A 12,703-nucleotide genomic window follows, 5' to 3' on the forward strand; every position below is an offset into this window, starting at 1 on the left:
CCCAAATTTAAAATAACAACTTTTAAAACATCCTAATTTAGGCATACCCTAAAATTATTCAGATATTGAGCTCAGAATTAAATAGCCCTTCTTATAGTTTTGCCTGTCCTGAACACTGGGATTAATTTTCTGGTGCTCATGATCGTGAAAGAAATTGCTCATTATATCCCTCAATTTGACACTAACAACTTCTGGCTCCAACATTACTTTTGCACTAAGACAGAATGTAAAATTAGGGAAACTGCCTATTGGCTAATTCTAGACATTTATCGTCTCTCGATTGCAGGGGTGGCTTTTCTTATTAATACAAACCATAGTTTTTATGTATGGATCATGCCAAACTCAACCCCTTAAAAAGAAAGCAGCCTATAGCAGGTGCACAGAGCTGTCAGACCTTGAAATTTGTTTTGAAACCAGCCACCTGTTAGTGTAATTGTGTAGCTGTTTTTCCTGGCTTATGGGATTTTGGTTCAGCTGTTGTTCTCAGGATAACGTTTATTTCCTCCAGGAATCGCTCAGTTCTCTTGCTGCGAGACTTTTGTGTGTGACTGTCATCCCATAGTCTAATACAATGTGAGCACACACAAAAAGACCCCTTAGGTTTGCTTTGGTAACAACAGCAGCCCCCTTCTTTTTGCACAATTATTCCAGTATATTGCAAATGTGATAACCTACCGGTACATCTTAGATATTGCTTCTTACCTCTCTGCATCGCCACTTTTAGTATTTATCGTTCTGTGCTTGAGCACCTGCTTTGCATGCAAAAGCTTCCTAGTTTAACCCCTAGCATCTTCAGATAGGGCTGGGATGTCTCCTCTCTGAAAGAGCCACCAACATGACTTATTTATTATTATTATTAGTTGATGCATACACTTCCAAAGAATTTGTGCATACATAGAATTAAGGAACAGGATGGTATCACTATGGACCCTTCCAGACTGCTGGGTGGTTTCGTTTTGGTAATGTCATTGATGCAATAATAGTAGGGCTGTTACCTTTGTTGGGGGACACATCATGCTCCTTCGGAGGCAGTTTGTCCACCTTTGGTCCCCATTCTGTGGCTCCTGGAAGCCGTCCGCATGCGATATCGGCAACATCCCAGGAAACAGCTTTGGCTGGCCAGTTAAACCAGGTAAGGGTAGCCAATGAGTCTCAACCTGCTCCCCCACCCCCCACCCCGTGAGTTAGGGACTTCCCCTGCATGTGAAGACAGGCTCCAGCAGATTGAACGGATGAGACCAATAGTGGGCTCAAAGGTCAAGAAGGTGGTTTCTGCATGAGCTGTAGAGGAAAGTGAGGGGCAGATGGGGCTCTTCAAACTGGGAAGGTAGTACATCCAGGAGAAGTAAAACTCTGATCCTAAATCTCCGCTGCTTTGTGAGATATCTTCAGAAGAAGAAAACGCTAAGGAGTAAACCCCACACAAATCTGGAGTGGAGTCCCTAAGACGGTTGGATGGCGACTTGTACGCCTCCTTCTGGCAATTCCTGCAGCCAAGCTGATGCTAGATGTATTGCTCTGCTTCCCTCTGGACCACATCAGCAAGGCTGAGAGGGGGGTCTTGTTGTCTTGGCAGCCCAAGATCTCCCTACACACTGCCCAGGCTTGGGCTCCAGGAAAGTCTCTCAAGGCAGATGGAGGCCAACAACAATATAACCACCTTGTCACCATCATTAATGAAAAACAAAAAGACATATGGAGTAGTTATATTGTTGTTGGCTTCCATCTGCCTTGAAAGGCAATGGAGTATGCCTCCAGGGGTGAAGTCAGACTGCTGCATTAGCAGTGCCAATGTGATGCAGAAATGAAATTAGGAGCAAGGGTGCAGACCACTATCAGGCTTCAGAAGCATCCAGGATCTCAGTTCCTTCAAGATGCAATCTCTCCTTGAATATTCCAGCATTCAGCTTCATTGCATGCCCATGAGTTTTAGTGTTATAAAAGAAAGAAATTATTTTTTTCTATCCATTTTGTTCATGCCATGCATAATTTTATAACTTGGCTTTTCTCCAAGCTGAAAAGTCCCAAAGGCTGAAACCTTTCTTCACAGGAGAGTTGCTCCATCCCCTTTATCATTTTAGTTGCCCTTTTTTTGAACCTTTTCCAACTCTACAATATCCTTTTTGAGGTGAGGCAACCAGAACTGTATACATGTTCACATATGACTTATCACAAGTCAGAAAAACTTTGGGGGATGTGTTGTAAGTGAAACTGAAGAACACATATTACATTTTCTTGGAGATTAAGATGAATTGGTCAATTTATTAGTAGGATAAAATATTTCCAGCATTTTACAAAAGGGGAACCGCCTGGTATTATAGAAAGAATATGGGGAACATTTCAAAACATCTCAAGCTGTACATATTTCTGACACACACACACACACACATATTCAAGTAATGATTGCTAGGTTTAACTCTGCTCTTCCAAATATAAGATGGGAGTCCCCCGCTCCCAATTCTGTTAAAAAGACCTTGAGATTCATAGCAACCAAAAGTGTTGATGAGATTGGTTTTCTCCAATTTAAATGCACCGCTCATCTCAGCTTAGCACAAAATGTGGTTTGCTTCTTATCAGAATAGCCCTTCAGAACCGTGATTTTTAAACCTCCGTTGTTATCAACCTTTTAATTGAAAAAGGATGCCTCTTTGTGTGAAGTCCTTTTGGAAAAGAAATACTCTTTGCCTCTTATCACAGGCATGCACTTCCTCAAAGTTCCTGTTTTAGAAATGTATTAGAAAACGCTGTTTGTCAGAGGAAAAGACTTCTGACTGAAGTTGTAAAACAAAGAGAATAGCCATCTCATTTAATCCTTTGAATAAGGTTTTGTTTCCCATTGAAGGAGGGGGAAAAACATCCGGAGGGTAGCAACTTCCTAAATGAAAATCCAGGATGGATTTGGATTTTCCTGCAAATTCTATTCCTACACCATTTTGGAAGGATTCATTATTTGCTTTGTTTATTTTTATGGGAGCTTTAGTCAAAAATTGATAAATTTGTTACATACCTGCCAACAGCTGCGTTTTCCCTCATAGTTACAGGATTTAATTAAATTAATCCTCTTCATTCCACCTGTTATGTTGTTATATGCAAAACAGAAATAAACTTCCTTTTCCCCCCATCAAAGGGCAACAGAATAATAACAATGAAGTATTTTTTTTACTACAGGTAGCACTACCAATTTATCAATCACTTCCTTTTTTGTCTACAAAGCATTTCATGATTTGAAGGTGAAAAACCGACGTGATGGAAATTAGGAGATGCACATGCTTAAGAATGAAAAATTGCATCGATTCGTAGAACAATGAGTAGGCAGTGCAGAAGCACCCATAGCTGAATTCAAAAATAAGAGTTCAAAAGAGCACAACTATGATAGTTTTATTAAAATACAGCATAGGCCTTATTTTGGCACAACTTGTCAAGCATTTATTGGACTTAGACCCAAAGAGACTCTAATTCATCCACTTAGTTTATTTTTTATTTTTTGCACTGCACTTGCCTGCTTTCTCTCCCCCTCTTTTTTTTGGGGGGGGGGATGGGGGAGGGAGAATAGAATTAGTTTTGTTTTAAATCCCAAGCTGCCAAAATGTCTTCAGTTTGGCTTTGTGGTATACTGTACATAGCCTGAAGTATAAATTATTTAGCACTCACACATGGTCTGTCATGTCTTGTTACTTAAGTGCAATACAGCTTTCATCTGTGTATACCCAAGGGGGCCGTCCAATTGACAGCTGGTGATGTCACCCCCATTTGGCAATCCCCTTATGAATGGAGAGGGAGGGTGTTAAAGCTTTTTCAACAGGGCTTAGCGTGCTCCTCCGCCTAGTTTAACTCTGTGTAACAGATTTATTTGGACTCATCACTGTTAAGTTCACGGCAGGTAGCACCCCTATTAATTGGGTTTTTAAACAAAATATGGCTCAAAGGGCAACTGTTTCCACTTAACAGAAGGCACAGCAGATGAACTCTGCTGCCTCCATCCATTTCCATTCCAGATTGAGCTAGTTTGAGTAAAGATCCTTGCCAGTCCCATTACTAGAAGGACTGGAGATGTTGCTTACATCATTGATTAGCTATTAAAAATGGGAAATAATGGGTGATATCCTACTAAGTTGCACTCAGAGTAAGCCCATTGAAATGAATGGACTTAAATGACTTAACCTTGCGGATTTCACTTCACCCAATCAAAATAATAGTGTGTGTGTGTGTGTGTGTGTGTGTGTGTGTATCATCTCCTGAAAGTTGAAGTTAATATTTTGTGGTTTGGTTTTCAGGGTGTTGGCTGTAGAATCGCATTGCAATTAACACCAAAATGCATGTTTATTTGGATAGTGGGGGGAGAGAGAAGTAAAAAACTCATCAATAGGAGATATTGTGGAGGTGTGGCATTGGCACTGTGAAGGTCTATGGAAAGAAAAATGTGTTGTGTCCCATGGAGTTACGTTCTTCTAGAAACAAAGATTGCTCCATTCAAATACAGGACATCTGGGAATCATAAACATGTTTTGTTTTTGGTCAAATGAGTAAGGAACAATTAAAACAGTGGCTCCTGGGAAAAACCTGAGGCATTATTTATAGCCATGGGGGGGGGGCAGTATTCTGCAGATGTGAGTTTCAGGACTAAAAAAGGGGGTTTCGGTACACAGCACACATGTGCAGAATCTCACAAAACTAAACAGAGTTCTGGTTTCCTTATTTCCTTTCCAATGAGTGCAAAGGTGGGATACTACAGTGAATGGCAACAGGGAAAGCGGGTACTTGTGCTGGTGGAAGGCAGTCTTAGCTCTGTGGGACTCAAAGCATGGGCACTTTGTCTGCCATTGTTTGACTAGATCGAGCCCCAGATGTTCAGTTTTAATTTAATTTACCCTTCACTGAGGTTCTATTTGACTCGAGTTTTTATGCAATTACCAAGGATTGGAAAAAAGAGTCCCCACAGCAAAAGAGACAGGACTCAGCAGATAATGGCAAATTATTTAACAACCGAATCTTGTGCTGCTGCTTTTGCTAGAATCAAGATTGTGTGTCAGCCGCAAAAGGCAATAATATCCCCTTATCCCAGGCAAGTGGAGCGAAGTCATTCATTCAAACTATATTAAATAGTTAGATAGTTATTCAAAGCAGTAATATTAGAGAAAAGTGGCCTCTTCAAAAGCTCTTAGGATGAGGTGGCCATCATCTCTTATCGCCACCAGCAGCTCATTTGGTAGCGCAGACACTCTAAGTAAGGTTTCCTCCACAGAACTGGTGTCTGCGTCTGTATGCGTGAGTCTGAGGGGCTGAGCTATACCAGATCCTATGGCCCATTGCTGCCCTGCAGGCCCATGACTAAGTCTGTTGATTTAGTAGGACTACTCTAAATACAACTAATGTTGGATCTAACCCTTGGGTTTTATGAAATGGGTAGGGAACCTCCAGCCCAGGAGTGGATGGGGAGAGGCTCTGCCCCTGCCTTGCTTGTATTCATTGGCACCTCTCCATGCATACAAGTATACATGGATAGGCACACTGTAGAGTTGTTATTGTCTGTTTATTCAGCTGGAGGTGAAGCCTGCCCTTGTGATGCTGCCCCCCTTGCCCTCACTTAGTCCAAATTAATGGAACATAGGAGCAGCCCAAACACTAAAGAAGGACTGGCAGATTACCAAAGGGGCTGAACCCTTACCTCAGGCTGACTCAGTAATCTATATATCCTGCTATATATCATCCTGGTAAGGAGAGTTTTACCACAATGGCAGGTGTGTAAGTGTTGCTGAAATTAATGGGCATTCATATCCATCTTTTAGTTTCACTTTTAAAGATATATATATACACACACATATGTCTGTCTTGTAGTTGCATGTTTAATTTCTTCCTGTCTTGCAGCTCTTTCAGATTCACAGCTCAATCCTACCCCTAACCCAATTCAGAAGTAAGGCCTATTTAATTCAGTGGGTCTTACTCCAAGGTAAGTGGGGTTATGATTGCATAGTGGTATCAAATATTACTCTTAGAGCGGACCTGTTAAAATAAATGGACCTCAGTGGGTCTACTCTGAGTATGACTATCAGTGCAGGTTATACTGTATATGCCTATACACTACAAATATATGCATGCCAACTCAGAAGAAAGTCATGTTGAATTCTAGGCTCCAATCCTGTAGTTACTTTTACTTGGGAATAAGACTCATTGAAAAAGTGGCATTTACTTCTGGGTGGGTACGTTTATCTTAGTTCACAAAATTTATATACTGTTTTGATTGCAAAACAACAACAAATAAACAAAGCAGTTTACAGTAAGAATAACATATACGTCATTGTAAGTCATTTGTGGCGGCATACTGTATGTTTTTGTGGAGAAATAAAAAAGGTAAAGGACCCCTGGACGGTTAAGTCCAGTCAAACGCAACTCCGGGTTGCAGCACTCATCTTCCTTTCAGGCTGAGGAAGCCGGCATTTCTCCACAGACAGCTTTCCAGGTCATGTGGCCAGCAGGACTGAATCGCTTCTGGAGCAATGGGAACACAGTGACAGAACTGCATGGAAACGCTTTTTACCTTCCCGTTGTAGTGGTACCTATTTATCTACTTGCGCTGCCATACTTTTGAACTGCTAGGTTGGCAGGAGCTGGGACAGAGCAACAGGAACTCACCCCATCATAGCTGTCAACGTTTCATTTTTTAAAAGGGAAATTCCCTTTTAAAATTCCTCGCAATTAATGGGAAATGTTGGCAGCTATGCACCCCATAACAGGGATTCAAACCACTGACCTTCTGATTGGCAGCCCAAGAGGCTCAGTGGTTTAGATCACAGCGCCACCCGCAACCATGTCCCATTGTTGGATCAGGCCAACAGCCCAGCATCCTGTTTTCAAAGCAGCCAACTGCATAGCTCATGCATAGCATAAGACTCTTAAATCCCAGCGTCGTGTGTTCGAGCCACACGTTGGGTAGAAAGATTCCTGCATTGCAAGGTGCTGGACTGGATGACCCTCGTGCCCCCTTCCAACTCTTCCGATTTATAGGATTCTGACAAGAAGCCAAGCACAAGCGCTCCTTTACCGGCAGAGGGAAAACAATTGCTTCTGGAGCAATGGGAACACAGTGACAGAATTGCATGGAAACGCTGTTTACCTTCCCGTCGTAGTGAATACAAATCAATAGCCGGCTTATCCTGCATTGATCTGCACAGCTCTCTTTTAAAAGCCACCCAAGTTTGCTGCCTTCACTGCCTCCCGCGGGAGAGAGAGAGAGCAATGCAAACCCCCCCCCCCCGTTTTTTTATCTAGGCGCCCTTTATCCTATTTTTCCCTGAATTTCCCGCGCCTGCCTGCCCGCCTTTCACCCTGCGACAGGCGACTACTTCTAAGACAAGGGAGAAGCGGGAGGACACGTTGAGCGGAGGAACTCGGGAAAGCTCGCGAGAACTAGGCCGCTTCCCGCGATGCGTCGCCCCGAGAGGGGAGGGAGGGGTTGAGTGAGCAAAGAGCGGCCGGGAGCGCTCTCGCGTGACGTAGCCGCCGTGTCCTCCTGTGCGTGCTTTACGTGCCCGGAAGCAGCGTGAACGGACACGCGGAGGGACTCTGGGGAGAGCAAGTATCGGAAAGGAAAAAAGCGGTGTCGGGGGGGGGGGTAGAAAAAGAGAAAGAAAGGGTGGTAGGGAAGCCCGTAGGGGACAAAGAAAAGAAATAAAGCGGCTCTGGCCAACTTTATTGCCGGAGGTGGCAAAATGCCCGGCGTTGCCGCCCGTAAGAACCAGGAACGGAACCGAGACAGCGCCATGGAGCAGCCGCCGGCTGATGTGGGTCTCCGAAGAGGGCGGAGGCGGGGTGGGGTGGGGTCTCCTACTGCTTTATTGGGAGGGGATGGGCACTGAGAGAGGGGGGGTTTCAAGGGGGCGGACTGCAAACTTCAAAGGCCCACTGCCTGGTCAGAAGTCTCTCTCTCTCTCCCCCCCCCCCCCCGTTTTCGTTTTCTCTCCGCCCCCCTATCCCATTTCTTCACTGGGAAGGGCTTGGAAGGTGCCATGTTATACCTATGCACGCAACTCCCCCCCCACCTGCCCCATGAAGACGCTGTCAGGTCACACAGGTCTTCATAGCTCCCGTTACGCGTTTCTCTCAAACTCCCCATCCCCCACTCATTGTGTTGTGCAAGATGAGAGCAGCAACTTGGGGGGGGGGGGGGTTGGAGTTTCGTCACGCACACAGTGGGAGCGTACCTACTTTAAAAAAAAAAGCACTCATCCAGGCATTTTTTAAACAGAAAAGACTTGTTTGCTAGAAGCAGCAGCACAATGAGTTTGTGTGTGAGCACTGTGTCTCCAAACCTTAAATGAAACTGCTGTCAGTGGGGTGTGTGCGTGGCTATTATTGTCCGCCTTCAGGTTAAGGGGCGTCCTACGGAAAGGTGAATGGAGGGGCTGTGCAATTGTTGGCACGTTCCTCAGGGTTAGGTGTGGATAGATTTCAGCTGATGAGCTGGGAGGACATCCTGCTAGGAACAGAGTTGGACAACGGATGCAGGATTCAACCCTGCCCTCCTGCCCACCGCCAACAGTGATGTCAGTTGATGGGCAGGTGGTGTGGTCTGGGGGAAATGGCCTCATAGGCCAAGGTGCAAGCCCTGGGAGGCCAAGGTTGGCCCCTAGGCCATAGCTTCTCCACCCATGCTCTGTGGTGTCAAAACCACTATTCTGCTCACTGAATGGGCATTTGGGCCTATTACAGGAGGCTTGCATCATAGAACAGGGTGGATACATACACTGTACTAAAGTCCTAACAAGTTGAAACATGATTAGCTCCTTGTACTCTTTATCAAGGGTAATCTATTCTGTTCTGAGCACCTATATTTATTATGACTATATCATTTTTATTAAGAAGACCTTTGAACATGATCTTGTTCAGAATCCTCCTTAGCAGAAAATATGCATTATATAATTTGTGTTATGCGCAAACTATCTTTAGTGTCTTCCGCTTTCCTAAGTATATATTATTTATACTTGTTTTCATTGTAATTATTAATTCTTGGAGCAGGCAACTGTCTCCACAGTTGATTTAACAGCACAGTCCTAACTGTGTCCTGTTGAATTCAGTGGGTAAGTGGGATTAGTCTTGCTGCCTAAACTACTTAGTTCAAGCTCATCTGCTCAAAAATTATTCCCAATAATGATGAGCAGCCCCTGAGAATCAGCTGCTGCATTACCTCTGTTCATGCAAATAGACTTTGAGTATCACAGCCATAAAGGGCAGCTGTATGTTGCAGCTTGAATCAGCTCTTTGGTTTGTGGAAGGGTTGGCGATCCAGTGCATGCTGACACTCATGAAAGAGGGAGGGGATTTTTGTTGATTCCCTTTGCAATTTGATGTTCCACCTCCCATGGTGTTCCAGAGGGTCCTCCAGTGATCTGGAGCAGGTTTTTGGGCTGTACAGGACAAAAATCAACCCCTTTCCTTCGGTTAATAGAAAATTCCTTGTACATGATCTCTGGAGCAATTGTAGCTTGAGAAAATAAAATATATTCCATTCTTGAGTAAACTTAGCTGATAGAGTGATTGGGTAGCATTTGTAATTACATTTTATGTTCATGTCAGTGTTAGGAAAATTGGAATTGCCTAATTCAATAACCAGTTCTATATATTTCCCAAGATGAGGCCATCCTAATATTTCTCTAGTGGAACTATCTTAGGTCCTCCCCCCCCCCCCCAATTGTTATTCTGTCTTGCCTATTATTGCCCACTGCGGCTGGCAATAGAAACCACAAAGAGGCTTGTGGCTTCCTAAAGATTAACAAATGTTTTTAATTCATTCCTATTGTACAAATTTATAAACAGGTTCACAATCTGAGACCATCAAAGTGATCTACAACAGGGCAAAAATAAGATCAAATATAAATTCTAATAACACTTAAACCATTCCTACAGATGCACAGTTAATGTTTCATAATCAATTAGGTCACACCTTAGGGGAAACCATCTTAAACAGAAATGTATTCAGTAGGTGCCTGAACGTCATGATGTTGGGTGTCTTAACTAATTTCAGCTGGTAATTGATTCCAGAGGGCTGGAACTGCAACACTAAAAGTCCAGTTTCTAGTGTAACCTGCACATACCTCTGGGGCATGCAGTACTCTCAGCAGCAGCCCATCTGAGAAGCGCAGTTGCTGGGCAGGGGCAATAGGGGGGGTTTGATCCTTTAGGTAACCTTTCTTAGCATAACCTTTTATGAACTTGAGTCTTGTTTCCTGAGATACCAAGGATAGAAATTAGGATCATTTATTTATTACACAGATGGAGCCTCAAATAGTATATTGAAACATAATGAGGTTGCAGCTTTAATATTTAGTTACTGGAGTGTTTTCTTAGTCTCACATTATTAATCTGAAACTACACTAGAGTAAATGGGATGAAAAAGTTTGGAAATATAGTCTAAATTCTGGGAACATTGCATTCCTTGTATTCCCATTTGTGCACCTGTTAGGCACAAGCCTGAGTAAATAATGAACTCTGTTCCATGTCTTGAAGTCTGGGTCTGGCAGATCAACTGGGATATTGAATGCCATAGTCCAATTCCTCCACGAAAAGCAATCTATTCCCATAGGTTTATAGCTGGTGGTTGCAGCTGAGTTATTTGAGCTTATATCTGTTATGGCGATGATGCATGGGAAGCATGGTGATTTCACAGTTGTCAAGGCTCAACTCATTCTGTGATAAAAGCGTAGTTTGAGAAAGTTGATCCCTAGGCTGATGTCACTCACATGATGTTTTCCCGTGTGTGTGGAATGATCAGTACTAAAGGCAATGTCACGTAGCATATAGTGCTGAATTTAGCTTGTGGTGTACATTTTAAAGTAACTTGATAAAAGATGAATGCAAACTTGATGAGATGTACATATTCTAAACTACCAAAAGCAAAGTGAAAATTGGCTCTTATTTGGAGATTCCAGTCTGTGTTTAGCACTTGACTTCTTATATAGAACATTGCCATCCATTAAGAGCTAGCAATGCTCAAATGAAGTGTGTCATTTCAGATTTGTGCACACAACATGCAGGGTTTTGTTTTTTGTTTTTTGTCTTATTTGGACTCTGGCTTGGCGTAAAAGCTTTTAGCATAACACACTGTTCTTCCCTTTTATAGGATTATGCCAAGGAAAGGTATGGAGTATTGCCGCTGATCCAGTCTCAGGAGAAACCAGGTCAGTTTCAAAATTCTAGAAAGCATACAAAAACCTATTGGGTTGTAAATACCACAATCTGCAAGATAGTGCTGATAGTTGTGTCAGGTCCAATATACAGATAACCATTTCTAGCTGTAGTGGAGCCAGTCTGTCTGAGGGAAAAAAGGTAAGAGGTTGTTTCACTTCATGCTTGCAGTTAACAAAATACTGTGGAACTTCAGCTAAATTTAACACATGACAAAAAAAAACCCAACCCCAATCACACTTGCTATGTGCTAAAAATCTGAGAGAACAATTGGCACGTATTAAGACAAAAATCATAGAGGCCCCTTTCTCTTTGTGAGCTAAGGAATCCTGCTTGCAGAATGCCTGTGCAAGGACTTCTGCTTGCGCAGATGGGGCTCCCCCTTTCTCCCTCTCTCCCTGCACCCCCAAAATCTGCTTTGAGGGGATCAGGAGAAGCCCTGGAACAGCACACGGGAGGAGGAGAGGTGGGATTGCGGAGTATAGCAAGCCAGAATGCTTGCCATGACGGAACGATTGCCTTAGCACAACATTAGATTCCTTCTTGAAACTTTGCTTACAGATGTAAATTTCAATGAATACAATTGGACTGACTTCTACACATTCATAGGATTGCAGCCATGGTTTCTTGTAATCATACATCAAGTATGGGGAAGCCATCCAAAAGTTGTTTAACTCCCCTTGGCCATAGTGGCCAACGGTCAAGGATGATGGGATTTGAAGTCCATCAACTTCTGGAGGGCTACACCTCCACTTGTTGGCATTTGTCTATCTTGAGAGACAGTGGTGTGTGCCTCTGGCATCAAACTGACACCCTAAGACACAAGGCTGGGCAGTGCATATGGAGGTCCTGTGCTGCCCCTACGACAAGACTTCCCTCTCAGCCTTGCAGATATGGTCGAAAGGAGAACAGAGCAATACATTGGGCACCATTTTAACTGCAGGAGTTGCCAGAGGGAGGTGTACAAGGCCCCATCCAACCATCTTAGGGACTCCATTCCGGATTTGCATAGGGTTCACTCCCTAGCCTTTTCGTCTCTTTAATATATCTCACAAGGTATCAGAGGTTTAGGTTCAGAGTTTTCCTTCTCCTAGATGGGCTCCCTTCCCAGCTTGACGAGCCCAATCTGCCCCTCACTTCCCTCTACAGCTCATGCAGAAACCATCTTCTTGACCATTGGACCTACTATTGGTCTCATCCGCTCAATCCGCTGCGGCCTGTCTTCACATGCAGGGGAAGTCCCTAACTCACTGAGGGTTTGAGAGCCATCAGATACCCTCACCTCGTTTAGCTGGCCAGTCGAAGCTGTTTCCTGGGGTTTGAGTGCTGTCACATGCTGACGGCTTCTAGGAGCCACAGGTGAGAGATGAGTGCAGGGTGAGGACCAAAGATGGGACAAACTATCCCAGAAAGAGGATGATGTGTCCCCTACCAGGGGTACTACCCCTCGCCTAACACTCCACACCCCTCCTCTTACGTAATTATAAAAGGAGCATTAGATATGCACAAAACCTAGCTAATAATG

At 43.7% G+C, this 12,703-nt stretch overlaps 1 protein-coding gene across 2 annotated transcripts in view; it reads left to right on the forward strand.

Moving 5' to 3' along the window:
- The window catches only part of DARS1 (aspartyl-tRNA synthetase 1), a 276,033-nt gene that overhangs the window by 220,184 nt on the left and 43,146 nt on the right, over positions 1–12,703 (forward strand). Inside the window, exons 2-3 of one of the 2 annotated variants that reach the window (XM_083410335.1) lie at positions 7,622–7,778; positions 11,114–11,171. In XM_083410335.1, coding sequence (XP_083266461.1) covers positions 7,707–7,778; positions 11,114–11,171 — 130 coding nt within the window. In that variant the 5' untranslated portion in view covers positions 7,622–7,706. Of the gene's footprint in view, positions 1–7,412; positions 7,779–11,113; positions 11,172–12,703 lie in introns of those variants that run through there. The other variant, XM_083410334.1, reaches the window with a different exon arrangement.

This window comes from Podarcis tiliguerta (genome assembly GCF_965153285.1).
Source record: "Podarcis tiliguerta genome assembly, chromosome: 1".
NCBI classification, from domain to species: domain Eukaryota; kingdom Metazoa; phylum Chordata; class Lepidosauria; order Squamata; family Lacertidae; genus Podarcis; species Podarcis tiliguerta.